At 31.3% G+C, this 18520-nt stretch overlaps 1 protein-coding gene across 1 annotated transcript; it reads left to right on the forward strand.

Moving 5' to 3' along the window:
- Positions 1-3644: 3644 nt before the first annotated feature.
- LOC113709344 (BIIDXI-like protein At5g11420) lies at positions 3645-14820 on the forward strand. Its single transcript, XM_027232090.2, has 3 exons — positions 3645-3865; positions 11462-11962; positions 14135-14820. The coding sequence occupies exons 1-3, from the start codon at positions 3778-3780 to the stop codon at positions 14728-14730; spliced, it is 1185 nt and encodes a 394-aa protein (XP_027087891.1). The 5' UTR covers positions 3645-3777; the 3' UTR covers positions 14731-14820.
- Positions 14821-18520: the final 3700 nt, after the last annotated feature.

Genomic DNA, 18520 nt, shown 5'->3' on the forward strand with positions numbered 1-18520 from the left:
GAGCAAATTATCAATACCAAATTGATATAGTATTCGAGAAATTATATCTTGATTCAGACCAACTACTTGGGAAGTATAGTTGACTAAAGAAAATGCTTCAAATAAGATTCTAGAACCCACTAATTCTATATTAAATACAATCTCAATAAAATGATAAAGTCCTTTGTGAAGTATTTATTTGTCCAATTAACTTTATTTTACTGGTCAAAAACTAACTATTAGATTTACCATATAATTAGTTTAGATCCACGTAAAATTTCTTCTTATTGTCCTATATGCTCATTTGAGAACACGGACAGTGAGTCCCAGGCGGCCTTATACCAGCCATTGGGCGTGACTAGCAATAACAATGTCGCATCCTGACACGAGTTCGTGCTCAACCTATTAGCTGTATCTAGAGGTGTCAAAATGAATGACTTGGGCGAGTTTGAGTTGGGTAAAATGGGTAATGAGTATAAGTGAGTCAACCTATTTATATCCATTTAATTAGATGCGTATAAATGGGTAAGTCAAAAAATGAATTCGGTAATTCAATTACCCATGTATAACCCATTTATTTTAACTTTTTGTAAACTCATTTAAATTCATTTTTGCAAACTAACTTATCAATTTATACCGCTCTTTGTATCCATCATTAGTAGACCTGGCAATTGGGCGGGTTGGGCGGTTTTGGGCGGGTTGATATTGGGTTTTTATTTAAATGGGTTATACCCAACCCGCCCAACTTTAAATTGGGTTACTTTTGGGTTGGGTCACATTGGGTCATCTCAAACCCATGACCCAAATATGACCCAATATATTAATTAATAGATTTTGATACATAAACTTTTTCACATACATTTTAACACACAAAAAGATTTTTTTCACACATAAATGTATTTTCACACATACAAACACACACTCACTTCTTAAGTTCCTTGGAAACACATCATAAATAGAATAATATTTTATATTGATTGTATTGTGAATTTTAGATGATAAATTATACATTTAAATAGATTAGTTAAAAAAATTGTTTACGTTGTACTTTTTTAATACTACTAATTGAAGTTCGATGGAATTAGTTCCCCCCCCCTCCCCCCTCTTTCTTCTATAATCAACAAAGTTTTCAAAACTTAACTTCTCTAATTCTTTTCATTCTTCAAACATGTTATATCAGAATTCTGTTAAGCAAAGAATCACTTGGTAGATTAGCACTTGCATTTGAATTAGCCACCACCATCAATTCCAAGCAGCGTCAACGAAACAATGAAGATTTTAATTCATGGCTATATTTTAAAAGAAAACGAAACATTTTCGTATTCATAGTAGGATCCAAACTTCCAATTCCACATAAACATGTGATTTAGTAAATAAAGTGTTACAAGAATATAGGTGGCAAGGGAAGTGTAGGCTATTTACTAAAAGCAGTTTAAGAAAAATATATAGGTGGATCAACTAAATAAAGTTGATTACGTGCTGAAAATTTGGTCCCATAACCAACTATTATTTTCTCTACTAGGCATAGGGTGAAGTTGTTTGATCTTAATTACATGTTTCTAATTTTGATTTCTTCATTCTGAATTTACATTACAACCACAATTCAAAGAACTTGTAGACTGTGATTTTTTGATGGAAAATTTTTATATTTTCCGTGAACACATTTTTCAATTACCTTTTTACCTCACATACACCAAATTGTTACAGTATATATATATATTTTTTACAAAAACTCCTAAAAATAGCAATCCAAACAAGGTCTTATTTTTCTTTAATATCTAAATTGGAAATAAAATGTGTATGTGCTTTCATTATGCCCATCCAGCCACACAAAAAGTCAATCCTAGAAGTTGCCTCTCATTTCTAATTTCAACATGTTATTTTGTTGTAGGACTTCTTGTAGTTTTTTTTTTTATTTCAAAAACACTTTCAAAAATGCCTAATCCATATGGAGCCTTATTTTGTTGTAGGACTTCTTGTAGTTTTTTTTTTATTTCAAAAACACTTTCAAAAATGCCTAATCCATATGGAGCCTATGTGTTTTCATTTTTCATAAACAAGAGAAGCTTCAACAACCCATAGTATAACTATAAAATTCTTTTTATTTCAAATTTCTTTTTTATTTTAAATAAAAATTTAAAAACATGATTGACTATATATATATATATATATATATGAGAATTTTGAATACAAATTAATTAATGAATTATTAACACATGTCCAAATGTAAATAGTTGGGCATATGTGTATTAAATATTGTATTTATTATTTTGAATTACTTTTAAACAAGTTGGGTATTGGGTACCCAAATAAAAAACCCAACCCGCCCAATGAATAAGTTGGGTTGTTCTTACCCAACCCAATAAAACCCATAACCCAATTGACCCAACCCATCCCTTAAAATTAATGGGCGGGTTGGACGGGTTGTTGGGTTTTGGGCTTTTTTGCCAGCTCTAATCATTAGTTTTAATTATTTACTTATAATGTTCAATAAGCCTAATTACCAATTTTTTTTCATTTATACTCTATGTCACAAAATTACCTATTATTTAATAATTGAATAATAAGAATATAAAAATTTGAACTAAGTACTATAAAACTTAATTCAAAAATTTTGAACCCCTAACATTTTTTTCATAAATAAATTTAAAATTTCATTTTAGAAAGATAAGAAAATAGGCTAAAATTTATCATAAATTGGTAATACTGAAAATGAGTAAGTTAACAAACTAATAGAAAATAAAATAATAAGATAAAACCAATAAATAATAATAATAATGAAATAAAAGTAGTTAACATCATGACAAAATAAAAAATTTGAAAAAAAAATGAGTGGGGGAAAAGAAGAGACTGGGGGGGGGGAAGAGAATTTTAAATGGGTTTGATGGGTTACTCAATAATATCCATTTAATATTAAATGGGTATTATTAGGTAACCCATTTATACCCATATAAAAAAATTTAAGATACCTATACCCATCTATTCATGGGTGGGTATGGATAAATTTAGTTAAGTGGGTTGATTTGCCACCTCTAGCTGTGTCAAAGGCAAAGGAGTTAGGGATTAGGCGCATCACAAGTCTCAATTCAAATCAATTTATCTATCTCTGAGTGTAAATAGGTAGAGGAATGGTGTAAATAAATTTAAGATGTGAAGACACATAATTAAGGACAAATAGATGGGGGATTTTTTGTTTTCGGATGAAGGGGGGAGATCGATTAATGAAAAAATGAAGCTCAAATTCGCTACAACTATTATATATTTAATCCTGCAACCTTTATGAAATGTAAAATTAATTACTATACTAAAGTAACAATTTTTTTTAAAAAAATTGCTATATTTTCGATAAACACATTTTTCAATCACATTTTTATTTCATATATATCAAATCACTATAGTAATTTTTTAAAAAAAATTCAAAAAAAATGCAATCCAAACAAATAAATATATGCTATTCGTTTTAGCGCAAAGGTAATACTTGCCCTTGGCAAGTAAACAAAGCTTTGATGAATGATTAATTAATAAGACAGTATAGTATATACTCCTGCTGTACTAGTAAACTAGTCAAGTTGTCAGAGCCGGGTGTGAAATAGGAAAAAAAAAAAGGCTGGCTGGAAAGCCTGGAATCTTGGATATAAGGACTCTTTTGTCTGCAACTTCTTCACACTCTCTAGTCCCTCTTCTAAAACTTCATCTCCCCTGCTCCAGAGAACGGAGAGGCGACAGCTTTCATACAGTTAAATAGCTAGGGACACTGTTTTTGTGTGCCAAGAGAGAGAGAGAAGTAAAGAAGAGAAGATGATTTGGAGCTCAAGAAGTTGCAAAAGGGTCTTTGTTTTTGTGGTTCTTTTAGCATCCTCAGCTGCTGTTGCACTGATTGAAGATGGTAAGCTCTCTCTCTCTAATCTTTGTTTCTCTACTCTTGTACTTTGGTGGTTAATTTTTTAGCTTTAATCTCTTCTATAGAGATTATTGACTGACAATGCTGATTTTTTTGTGCTTTATTCTTGGTGGATTCTGCTGGTTATATATGCTTTTGAGATCTAATCAAGGATATGCTATCTTTGTTTATCAATCTTTAGTTATGCTTTTTATTCCTAGTTTTATATGTCTAAAATGCAATGCGACCTTGCTGTTGGAACCCTAAATTGCCTTCAGAATTGGTATTTTCACCGATGTGTCTTCTTGTCTGCCATTCTTTTTTGAGAAATGAAAGGACTAGCTTTCTACAAGTAGAAGGAGGAATGCTTCATTATGTTCACTTTTCTCGTGTTAGTAACAAGTCGGGTCGGAAAAAAAAGAGGAGAAGAGAGGGCGCCGATGGGGGATGGGGGCGGGGTTGGGGTTTGTAATTATGAACTGATTAAAGGAACATATATGGGTGAAAATCGAAGTCTGTGCCACAAATTATTTTCACTACTCTTACAAGTTACAGTGCCAATTAAATTGTGGACACTTTTGAAACTTTAGTTTCGATTTTGCTTACTATGGAATGTAACCAAAGTTAAATAATACAAGAATTCTGGCACAAAACCATCAGCGAAATTCTGTGTCAGAGCCTTAATTATTAAAATTTACTAGTGACACTAATTGGTACAGACACTTTCATCATTTAGTATATCGTGATAATTTACGGTGAATGTGGGTAATAAGTTACTATATCCTATGTGTTACTTTCGACCTGGGCTTCATCAAATCAAAGTATGAATAATGATATGATATAGCTGGAAAATTCAAAAGAAACTTGGGTGTATGTTGGGGCCCAAGTATTTTTGGAGGTCAGATTTTAGTCAAAAAGTTTAGAGAAGCTGCTTATAATATGCGTCATTAGATCCTTAAAGTTTATGCTTATGCAGCAGCACAATTTAGATGCTACTTCTAGCATTTTTTTTTGGGGACATTTGACTCTAATTTTCACCAAATCTATGTATGTATAGAAAGTAACCGTAAAAAAAACATACGGTGTTTTAGGATATCGGGTTATGTTATTTCAAGATCGAGGCCTCTCAAAATGATTTTTGTCCACTTCAGTCGGCAAAACTTTGATTTAATTGTAAAGCTTGTTAACTAATATAACTTAGTGGTGTAAAAGTTACAATTACATCAAACTTAAAAAACAAAAAAAAAAAAATCCGTCTAATAAAAAAAATCAAACTTGAATGAATTTATATTAAATAGGGCAAAATGCCCCAATGACGCTCAAACTATTATGAAATTCAATTTTTGGCTCTCGAACTATTAACTGATAAGTTTTAGCCTGTCAACTAATTAAAACATATAATTCTAGTTCTTCTGTCAGCTTGAGTCTGTTATATCTAACAGAAATAAAGGATTCATGAGATGCTAGTGATTCTCAAACTATTATAAATCCAACTTTTGATCCTCCAATTATTAGCTGATAATTTCTAACCCTCTAACTAATTAAAACGTAGAATTCTATCTTTTCCGTCAACTTGAGTCGTTATATCGAGTAGAAATATCTATTGATAAAGAATTTTGAATGTGCGCAACCAAGTGTTTGACAAATAAAAAAGCTTTAGATATAGTGATGTAAAATTTGGAGGAATCTCATTAGAGGATTGATTATTTGAGAGAATTAGAGAGTTCAAACTTGGAAGAACCAAGACTTGTTGGAATATTCCCAAAAAATGAATTGTATGCCAGATTTATGTCATTAAGAGAGGCACATAAATCCAATGAATTTGGAACAACGCCGAAAAATGAGTTAAATTCCAAATGAAAATAACTCGATTAATTTAAGTTACCTATCCTTGCTGAAATATCTCTATTAGGGATTTTGCATTTTAGGTTTTCAATTAATTTTGGTCAAGTTCAGCAATTGGATGATAAATTAGTTTATAAGTCAAATAGGAGTAAAACAATTTTACCCGGACACATGTCCTATAAAGACAAAAACACCCCTAGGTTTTACCTTTACTGCGCATGTGGTGATGTTTTTGTTCGACATAACGATTTAAATTGAGGAAGTGTTAGAATTATATATTTTAGTTAGTTTGAAGGGTAAAATTTATCAGTTAATAATTGAAATGTCAAAAGTTTAACTTTACAATATTGTTTGAGGGCCATTGCTGTGCATGTCATGTTATTTTTGTTAAACATAACAGCTTAAGCTAGCAGAAGGGCTAAAATTATTTGTTTCAATTAATTGAAGGGATAACATTTATCAGTTAATAGTTAGAGGGTTAAAAGTTAAATTTTATAATAGTTTGAGGGTCATTGGAACATTTTACCTTAATATTATACAAATAATATTAATCACAGGGAGCTCTCACTTCTGAGATTTCAGCAATTTAACGGTGTTACCCTTCATTGGGTTCGGCGACGATCGGCGCGGGGAAAGCAAAAGTCCAGCTTTAGGCTGGGTTTTGGGGACCCTACGTGATCTACTGCGGCTTCTTGAACTTGGCTAAAGTTTTAGCCTTTTTGGGGCCCATTTTCTATTTGTCTTCTCATGCAGCTTCCATGATCCGTCGTATCTGCGACAAAGTAATCGGGCTTGTAACTGGGCCCACCGAATGACTGTTAAATTTTGAAAAAGTTTCTTGGCAATCATCAGGAATGAAAATGGTCTTAATGGGTTGAAGTGATCTCGATTTGGGCCTTTAATTTTTACTTGTTAATTTCATAATTAAAAATTTGGTTAATTTCACTTTGTCCCCCCAAACTTTGGACGATTATCCACTTAAGTCCCTAAACTTTAAAATGGGACACTTAAGTCCCTAAACTTATAAATACCTCCCACTTAAGTCTCTGAACTTATAAAATGAGACACTTAAATCCCTAAATCCTTATAAAATGGAACACTTCGACCACCAACAGCATTCAGGATTTGTTAACAATTTTCCTTAAGTGGGAGGTATTTATAAGTTTAGGGACTTAAGTGTCCCATTTTGAAGTTTAGGGACTTAAGTGGATAATCGTCCAAAGTTTGGGGGGACAAAGTGGAATTAACCCTTTTAAATGAATGGATCAGATTCTCTAACTGTACTCCCTCAGTTTGATTGAAAGTATCTTTACTTTTTATTTTGAAATATCTAAAAATATTTGATATCTTACTAAAGTCAAAGTTTTTTTTATATCTTTTTTCAATGTCATCTCCATCTTTATCTGTTTAGAGGGCAACTTTGAAAACAAACCTACCAACACAACTATCTAAGTCACCATTATTTGAACAAAAAAAACTATCAAGTCACTATTATTGAAAGTTAGAATCCTGAAACGCAACACATAATTTGGGATGAAGGGAGTAATTTCCTAGAAGAATTTCGTACTAAGATTATACTTACATGAGTTACATTAGGTATCAGCGTAACTAGTTCTTTGATTTATGTTTTGCTTCTCTCTTTATCCCATTAACAGTGTTAACGTCTATAAGTTTTATGGTTTAACTAGCTAGTTTTCGTAGTGTTACAACTTAAATAACTTATAATCGTTGTGTCTTAGGCTCCTTGAGTTTGACTGCATTACAGCTATATAAATTTACCTGCAATAGTATTTCTTACAATGAGAACTGCTTATTACATACTTCCCAGTTTCCTTTTAAATTATTACAAAAAATTAAAATTGAATTGACTACATTTAGCTGGTGGACTAAACTTTACAACTTTTGTCGTAAATTTGACTCCTTTAAATATTTTATGCAAATTGAAGCACAGCATATTCTTAGATGAACTTGATTTGTAGGTGTGCTGATCTACTTATCGAAATAAAATTAATGACACGAGCAGATCATTTTGTAAACATTTATTTAAGTGTATAAATATAAAACAAATGGATAAAAAATTAAAGAGAAAGTAACAGAGGGAATCCCAAGCCATATTGGGTAGGGGTGTGCATTCGGTGCAAATTCGGTAATTCGGTGCACTGAATTCGGTGAATTCGGTTATTCTACCTGTAAAAATTTAAACCGTTTTCAATTCCGAATTGGGCATAACCGAATTCATTCCGCAACCGATTTCAAATTCGAAAACGGTAATGAATTCGGTTAACCGAATTCATCTATGATTTATAAATTATTACTGATTTGATCCCTAAATTTATTCATAATTGAACACATTACTTATGTTCTAATCATTTTGTGGTTTAATTGGCATTTATTTGATCACTTATACCTAGAATCCTTAGTCTATGATTTAAGAAACACATAAAAAGTGATTAATTTAAACTAGAATAAACCTTAGACTATACAATGATTGGTGATAATTTATGAATTTATAATTTACAATGATTAATTATAAGCAATATTAGTTAGTAGTTACAATGAATTTATAATTTACACTGATTAATAATAAGTAATATTAGTTACAAGCTTACAAATTACAATGATTAGTGATAAGTTATATTAGTTACAAACTTATAATTTATTTCAAATCAAAATAAAAACTTATTTACTTACACATGTTATTGTGAAAGTCAATACACTAATACATTGATTTGCAATTCACATACATTCACTTACAGTCTTACACTGCTTAGTTGTCTTGTCTATACTTAAAGCCTTAAGATTAGTAAATAGATAATATGAATTTTAACTTATTTGATAACTTATGCCTAAAATCATTAGTCTATGATTTAAGGAACACATAAAAAGTGATTAATTTAAACTAGAATAAACCTTAGACTGTACAATGATTAGTGATAATTTATGAATTTATAATTTACAATGATTAATAATAAGTAATATTAGTTACAAACTTACAAATTACAATGAGTAGTGATAAGTTATATTACTTACAAACTTATAATTTATTTCAAATCAAAATAAAACTTATTTACTTACATATATTATTGTGAAAGTCAATACACTAGTACATTGATTTGCAATTCATATGCATTCACTTACACTGCTAACTACTTAGTTGTCTTATCTATACTTAAAGTCTTAAGAATTAAAATTAGTGAATAGATAATATGAATTTTTATGTTAAATATGTAGAGTACACTAATACTTGCAAGTTAGAGATTACGCATTCAAATATTCAATAATTCAAACATGAATGATGTATCAAATTACCAATATCTAAATTTAATTACTAATTATGTTTATTGTTTAATATTTAGTATTATACATATATGTATTAATTATTATCTAATTCTAGTTATGTTACTCATGTATAAAATAATAAGTATTATAGTTATCTTATATTGTTATGTATTACTATATATTGGTATTATTATAGTCATATAACAATTAACAAATACTAAAATAATATATTGTACATTATTATATATTATTATTATTATAAGTACATGATATGATGATAAATTGATAATACCATATACTAATTATTATTAATAGCATTTACCTATATAATATAATAAAGTATTAGTAGTATATACTAATACTAATAGCATTTATCTATATATTATATAATTTTATATACCAATTTGGTAATTCGAATGCGGGAATGCGGTACTCGATTTCAATTACCGAATTTGAATGCGAAATCGGTTATTACCTAATTCATAATCTCATTACCTATTTCATACCATATTAGAATTCGGTGAATTTGGTACGTACCGAATTTGTACCAAATTACCAAATACCCGATTTCAAATTACCGAATTGAATTTGAAATCGGTTATGAATTCGGTAAGAACCGAATTTGCTCACCCCTAATATTGGGTCCATTGGGGGAGGGCTCTTCTTTCAAAGCCAAAAAGAAAAATCTGGAGAAGCTGTTCCTTTTTTAATTTTCTATTTTTTTGGGGTGGGGGGGGCCGGGAGGGGGTAATATGCGGATTACATCCCTATGAAAATCACAAATATGCTGATTAACCCTCATGTAAAATATAAGTTAATGTTGTAGCACTTCAAAAATCCAAAATCAAGCAAAATAGCGCCTCTAGCTATCAAGTTGCTTATTTTACCCGTTAGTCAAAATCAAATTTTTCCTTGTACAATTTCATTTACTCTTTCAAAAGAAAAATGTACTCTTTTTTCTTTTTAAGTGGGAGGCCTTGACCCTACCACCAACCCAACCCTCCCCAAGAAAAATGTACTTCATTAACCTTTTGTTCTTAGTTATTCTTATTTTCAATAAATGTGTAAATTTGAAAATTTTAATTTATAAAATTGGGAGTGTACTTCAGTCATTTCATCTGAAAAATTATTACCATTACTATTACTAACCGGTGGAGTGGCTATTTTACTAGATTTTGAGTTCGCAAGATAATCATATTTTTATTTTTTGTGATTTCTCCGACTATAATACACATTTTACCTTTATTTTATTTTTTGCTATCTGGTTAGGAATATTTTTTTCTTGTTATTTTTTATGTGTTTATTCTTTTAATGGGTTAGGATATGTCTATGGCATAATGCATTGATCTTATAGTCAGCTTTTTGGTTGGTATCATATGTAAATGGTATTTAAAATTGAACCTGGTAATAGTCTATTTCAAGAACAAAAAAAATGACGTGAATCATAATATTCCTGATTTTACACCAACCCTTAACGATGTGCACTATCACATGGTCCTTAGCATTTCTTCTTATTAGCGAAAAAGTTCATGATATCTTTTAATTTCTTTCCTTGCCGGTTTCAATAATTTAGTCTTAAAGAACGCTGGGGCCACAACAGCATGCTTAATCCGAAATCATTACATATTTACTTTTTTTTTTTTCTTGATTTTACTTATTTTAAAGGGTTCGTATAAATTAGGTATTTTTAGGAGTTTTTTTTTTTTTTAAAAATATTACTATAACTCTAGATTTTGTTGCTAGACCTTCGTGCCTTTGCTTTCCACCGTCTTGCTGCTTAAATGTTTGGATGGTGAAAAATTAGCAGAATATTCTGCAATTAAGGATTTAGCAGCCCTTTTTTTCAACAATTGGAGAAATTCATCCTTATATGGATACAAATTACAAAATCATTTGCCGTAATTTCAGCTCATCTGGTTATTTATTGAACATACTAATGATGGTTAGACAAACTGTAATAATAATCTTCTGCACCTTTTCCTAATTTTACCCGGTCCAAGAATTAAAACATTATTTTTCCTATAATATCATTTTGATGCATATAACAAGTACAAACTGCTGATATCTTTAAGTAGATGTAATCCTTTAGTTCCTCATTACGTGTGATCCTTTAGTTCCTTATTTTTTCGTTATTATCTTTCTCATTATGGTTCCTTTTTTCTCATTATTGAAAATATTAGGAAACAAAAATGCGCATATTTATGTTTTTTTGCCTAGGCCTCAAATATGTTTCTATTTTTGCAGCATGCACGCTATGATTGGACGTTTTAGAAGTTTTTGTAAGAAAAAAAAATACTGTAACATTATCATATATGTGAATTAAAAATGTAATTGAGAAACATGTCAAAGAAATATTTCGAAAATTTTTTCAGGAAAAACTCAGAAAGTGTGAAATTGCCAATCGGTTGAAATATTTGTACTTCAGTCACTAACTTGTTTTTTATGTAGTTTTGATCCCCAAGCCTTTTAATTTTGCAGGTTCACTGATCAACGGTGATTTTGAGACCCCTCCACCAGGAGGCTTCTCCCCAGACGCACAATTCCCAGATGGGCCCGCCACAATCCCTAGCTGGAAATCAAACGGCACCGTAGAATTAGTCGAATCGGGTCAAAAACAAGGTGGGATGATCCTGATCGTACCTCAGGGTACACATGCAGTGAGGCTCGGAAACGACGCCGAAATTAGTCAAGAAGTCAAAGTAGAAAAGGGTTCCATCTATTCGGTCACGTTTAGCGCTGCTCGCACGTGCGCTCAGCTAGAGTCACTGAACGTGTCTGTTCCGCCTGCGTCACAGACAATTGATTTGCAGACTTTGTACAGTGTTCATGGCTGGGATTCTTATGCGTGGGCCTTTCAGGCAGACGTGGATGACGTACGCGTTGTGTTTAAAAATCCTGGCATGGAGGATGACCCCACTTGTGGGCCCATCATTGATGATATTGCCATCAAGAAGCTTTTCGTACCAGATAAATCCAAAGGTTGGTTTGTCTCTTTTTTTTTTTTTTTTTTTTTTTTTTACGAAAGTTAGATATATAAACTTAATTCCAGAAGAAACCTCAAAAGCGGGCAACTTTTGAGGTCCTCCCAGGGACTTATAAACCCAACCCTAAATCCCTCCAAGAACTGATGTGGGATGGCAACCCCACAAGGGCAAGCCAGTAGGCTCGCTGCTACTAAGAAGTGACGACCCCCCACGGAACCCAGTATAACTACCCTTGCAGGAATTTGCCTCTTGGCCGATTCCTAAGAAATGACTTTTTTTTTTGACGAAAATTAGATATATAAACCTAATTCCAGAAGAAACCTCAAAAGCCGGCAACTTTTGAGGTCCTTCCAGGGACTTATAAACCCAACCCCAAACCCCCCAAGAATCGATGTGGGATGGCAACCTCACAAGAGCAGGTTGGTTTGTCATTTAATATGGAATCTGCATGTTTCTTAGTTTCTGCCTTAGCTATGAGGAGTTAAATTTGGCCCGCTATGACTTGGGCCCTGTTCTGTCCAGTGTATTTGTTTGAATTGCCCAAAATTTCCAAACATTAAGGTCCTTTTGAAATTTGAACTGATAGTTTACATGGAAAAATTTTAGAATATTTTCTGGACACCTATTTTTGGGAAAAATAATTCAAAACGTCCTTCACATTTCACTAAATGAATTTTTTTGTTCTTCACTTTTAAAATGTTAATTTTACATCCCATATAAATTCAAATCATAAAATTTAGTCTAAACTTAAGTTTTCAACCACTTTTTAATTTAAAATCACTACGTGACTCACATGTGATCAGTTTTTAAATACAAAAAGGTCATATCCCACTTATTTAGGTGCAAAACTAAATATGGATTGGGTCAAATTTTTTTTAGGAAAAAAAAGAATACAGATTCTACTTTTTATAGAGTCAAAAATGAATGTGAATCGAGTCATTTGTTTAACTATAAATAATATCTAATCTTTTTTGCTCTTAAAAAACAACCACATAATGAAATCAAGATAAAAAAGTGATTGAAAATTTAGATTGGGAACAAATTTTGCTGACTTGAATTTATAAGGAAAGTAAAATTAATATTTTAAAAGTGAGGGAAAAATTTATTAGGCAAAATGTGAGGGATATTTTAAATGATTTTTTTCATTTTTTAATCATCATTTTACTTCACATATATCACATCATTAAATTATAGTTTTCTACAATAATTTTAAAAAGTGACAATCCAAACAGGACACGAGATAATTGACGGGATCTCTACTTGGGAATAAAAAATGAAAAAAGGAAAATTTTAATAGTATTATGTGATTGGTTTAAATTCTTGATGAAAGTGTGAAAAAGGTTCATCATTGTGTATTGAATCTTGAGCTAAGTGAAATAATTCCTGGGTCCCACTTGAGTTTGAATGTACTAGTGAGTAGTTTACTAGTTAGTGACAAAATGATTGAGCAATTCTTTGGACAAAATGATTGACCATTAAGATTTAATCTTCCCAAAGCCTTTAATTAAATCATGCTACTGTTAAATCTTTGATTACTGAGCATATAGAAAGTGACGGAGAAAAGTAGCATTTTATCAATTTTTTGGCCCAAGTGGTTTTCTGTCCTGTTAAACCTAACATGGCTATTTGATGCAATTGCCTTTTGATCATTTGACTCTGATCGTTCATATAAAATTATTTCAGTTCTATCACTACTTAGATTTCAATTCCATGTTTGTGAGATGGCAGTAAAATTTTGTTGAATCTGCTAAATCGTCCATATAATTTCTGTTACAAAATACTAATCATCTTACCTCGAAATGTCAAGAGTAGAGGGGTGAAAAATTTTCCATATAGGCAACTACCATTTTTACTTTTGTTCTTTAATGGAAAAATTGGGGATCTTTTTTCTTTTAATTATTAAATTAATTTGTTTATTGCATGTGATATTTTACACCAATGAATGAAACTATTCGAGAATAACTGGATGATAACAAAATTATTAGTGACTGGAATGTCTTACTTAGAAATGTACGAATAGTTCCTTGATTTGGGTTAGGAAATTGTTGAATAACAACGTGAAAACAATAATAATCCAATAAGAAAATAACGTCGGTCTTTTCTTTTTCATGGACTTAAGTAAACTTAAGCAAGAACTACTAAATGGTGATCCTTTACCTCTCTGTAGATAATGCAGTACTTAATGGTGATTTTGAGGAAGGCCCTTGGATGTTCAGGAATGCTTCACTCGGTGTCTTGCTCCCAACTAATCTGGATGAAGAAACATCCTCATTACCTGGTTGGATAGTGGAATCCAACAGAGCAGTGCGGTACATCGATTCTTACCATTTCACAGTCCCAGAAGGCAAACGAGCTATCGAATTGCTCTCTGGAAAGGAAGGCATAATCTCCCAGATGGTGCAGACGAAGCCAAACCAACGTTACAGATTAACATTTTCGTTAGGCCATGCTGGGGATTCATGTAAGCAACCTTTAGCTGTAATGGCCTTTGCTGGTGATCAAGCTCAGAATATTCATTACACTCCAGATTCGAATTCGACATTCCAGTCAGCGAATCTGAACTTCACAGCAAAAGCTGAGAGGACTCGCGTCGCATTTTACAGCATCTATTACAACACAAGAACTGATGACATGAGCTCTTTGTGTGGACCAGTGGTGGATGATGTTAGGGTGGAAAAGTCGGGATCTCGCGACATCAAGCTTCAAGGGTTCAGATTAACAATGTGCTTGTTTCTTCATTTCTTTCTTTTGCTTTTGGTTTAGATTATGGTGATCGTCTAGCTACGGTATCTGTTTGAATGTTGGTAAACTACATTCTCTAATCTATATATGTTTCATGTGATTTTCTGGTTTTGCAATGAGAAATGGGAAGGGGCTCATTTCGTTGATCTAGAAATAGCAGAATGCTTCGCCTTACATTTGTTTTCCCTTCTCTCTCCTATTTAAAAATTGAGAGCTATTTGTTTCACAATCAGGAATCGCAATGGTTATCATAGACCCTATAGTCAGTATGGGCTTTTGGTGATTCCTCCCCAATATGTTCGTTTTATCAACTGGATGGGTATCATTATAAAATTGATTGTTTGGTTTGCCTATGCTCAAGAATGGTTTTCAAGAAAATTTTATTTTTTTTATTACAAACATGTCTTTATATTTTTTATTCCATATTTGAAACAAATTTTGAATTGATCTTGTCATGTATCTATTATTGGGTAACATTATTATATCAATTATTTGAGTGCATAAAATACACATTATTTGTGTGTAATTCACCACATGCTTGTGGTTGGCAATGACTTGTTCTGAATTGATTTTGATTTTGTAAAAGCTGATTTTATAAAATTCATTTTTAAAAAATCAGATTTTTAAAAAATAACTCGTGTGTCTCATTCACTGTTAAAAATGACATTTTAATAAATGCATAGATGTTATCGAAAAAAGTTAAAAAGCTGATTTTGACAAAAAAAAAAAAAAAAGGCCATATTACCCTTATATGCTACATAAATGATCATTTGTACTAATTAAATAATTTTTGATCTAATTAATTACTTTTTTTGAACATTTAATGATGGATGAGAAAAGCAAAAACACATAGATAAATTTGGAAGTGAAATGACAAAATGAAAAAAATAGAAAGATAATAAAAAGTTACCTAATCTTTAGGTAATTTAGTAATTACGTTGAAATTTGAATGCTAATTTTGTTTACATGAAAAAGTAGGACAGAATCAGAATCCAAAGTACCTCAAAACCTACTTCTAATTTTCAGCTTTTTTGGGCCCAAAAAAAAATCTGAAATTAGTTTTTCAAAATCAGTTGAGAACAAAATAAAATCACTTTTCAAAAATCAAAAACTAAAATCAGATTTCCAAAATCAGTTGAGAACAAGCCCTAAATCGAAAATTTATGTAATCCAATGGGAAAACTACTAAGAGGGCTCTTTAATTTAGTCTGAATTTCTACCAATCTAAGGACAAAAGGAACATCAAGGAAAAAGAATATTGCAAGAACGCAGCTTAGAACACCCCTATGTTATGCCCCATTTTTGAAACAAAAAAGAAAGTGTTAAAAAATGGATTTTTATTTCAAAAACAAAGAAAAAGAGGCCTAAAATGGGACTTTGAAAAATGTGATGATTTTGGCCCAAAAAGATAGTCTAAAAAGGGTTTTTAGAAAAAGAAAATCGCCACTTGACATTGAATTTAGATGTACCAAGTAACCCAAAAATATTTATAGTAAAAAAAATGATAAAAACCTTTTAGATGATTCCGGATCTTTGAAAATAAAAAAAAAGGTTTGGTAGTCACAATTGTAAAAAAGAAAAGCAAATATTCGATCGATTCGAATCTAAAACATCCTTTCAACCTAACTTAAGTTAATTGCGAGATTTAGTCAAAATTTTCCTAATCTAACCATTAAATTATTACATTTAGATATTTCTTATATATATGTAAACTTAAACCTAAATGGGGTAGGCTTGGCGATGAAATATCTCTTCAAAGTTCATTCGATACTAATCGCATTAATTGCAAAGGCCAATAATGATCCCTTGAAGAGATCACAAGAATGCAAAGATGAGACTTGAAGAAAAAGAAAGAAAATTAAAACTTATATAAGTGGTCAAACAAGTAGAGATGCAATATAATGGATACGGGAGACTAAAACTCGTAACACGATTTTCCTTCTTATAAAGAGATAATAGAGTGTTAAGACTAGAAAAGCCATTCTCGTCCATTTTTAATATTTGAAGGGTGACTTTTCTAACCTAAACAAGCAAATGGACTAACTTATTTTCTAATTTCCTAAATGAAATTCAAGTTTAAATGATATAATTTGCGCATATAGGGACAAAGGAATAATATAAGAAAAAATATCACACAAATGAGAAAAATAACTTAAAATAGGAAAAAGGCATGAAAATGCGATGAATGACATGTAAAGGATGAATCTAACACATGGATGATCTAAGGGTTTAATATTGGACTAACCCATTTCTAGAAGTTAAGTTTTCACTGGCATTGGATTAGTAAGGCAATAGAGGGAAAAGTCACAACTAATGTTGAATTACTGTAGTTAAGTCATATATTTATTATTTATAATAAAACAAATAAATCATAAATCAAAATAAGTAAATACATAAGAGCACATAGAGTACATTACACATAACACATAAGTAAAGACATAAAAGCACATAGAGTACAAAACCTAACTATTATATTGAGGACCCTAACTACAATCTACAATGGGAAATGTGAAAAAACAAATCTATCTAATCTATCGATTATACTTGACTATCTAATTATATTTTTTGCAAAAAGAAGATATCATTGTTGGAATTAATCCTTAATTTTGATGATAACTAAGTAAAATGATGATTTGGACTAACAATTTCATTTGAGCAATTACTTAGAGCAGGTGCCAAGTACAATCAAAGAAAGGAAGAAACTGAATCAAATCAAACAAAAAGAACGGGTATCTATTGGACGCTGGGATCGGATGCAAGGCAATGGATTGGACGTCCGACAAACAATGACAACACATCGGACGCAATTCTTCGAACATGTGATATACAAGGGAATTTATCGGATGAATAGATCGGACGTAGAAGGCTAATATCATCCATTCAAAAAAATTCAAGAAAAGAAAATAAAACTTCCGTTTCTGTCAAAAGAAGAACTACTCGGACACAATGCATCTTTCGGCCGTCCGACAAAAGTTGAGAAGAATATCTTCAACATCTATCGGATGCACGCATTAGACGCAATCAAATGCACCAAACGTCAAAGGACTTTTGCCTAAATTAATTACAAACTCTCAAGAGTGATTTTAACTAGCAAAATACTCTCCTTTTACACTTGGATATTGTTTGTGAGGCGAAATCATTGTAAAAGCTTTTCAAACTTGAGTGAGTCATTCAATTTGTAACTTTGTAAGGGTTAACTAGAGTTAGTTGTAGAATTCTTTGGGTCACTTGACAAGTGCGTAGGGGTGAACAAAGAGTGATCTCTTCATTATACAAGATTGGTTTGCTTCACCAAATTTAAAATGCATCATTAGTGGAATAAAACTTCAAGTGTAGTTAAATTTGGAAGTTGTTGGTTTGCACTATCTTATTCTTTCTCTCATTCTCTTATTTTAATTATCTACTTGTTCTTTATTGCTTTATTCTACTTGATTATACTTGGTTGTTGTGTAAATAAGTGACTTGATCACTTAGGCAATTTGGTAAAATTTAATTGTGTAAAATTGCCTCTAACTCAACTAGGTTATTAATCAATCTGATTCACCCCCTCTTAGGTTGCTTTGGAACCTTACAATAACCTATCTATTACATCTTGGGTATTCAAGTATCCTCCAAATAATTAAAAGGCTTGAATTAAATAAATAATCTTATAAATAGCTTAAAGTAAAAAAAGAAAAAAAAACATAAAACAGATTGACACATAGGAGCACATAATTAGAATTTGAAAGATAATAAAGGTACCTCCCTTTTGAAGTAGTGGCTAAATGAGGGAAGGAAGAATTACCTATTATTCAAAATCAACAAAAGCGTC

The sequence above is a fragment of the Coffea arabica genome, chromosome 9e (genome assembly GCF_036785885.1).
Source record: "Coffea arabica cultivar ET-39 chromosome 9e, Coffea Arabica ET-39 HiFi, whole genome shotgun sequence".
Taxonomy (NCBI): domain Eukaryota; kingdom Viridiplantae; phylum Streptophyta; class Magnoliopsida; order Gentianales; family Rubiaceae; genus Coffea; species Coffea arabica.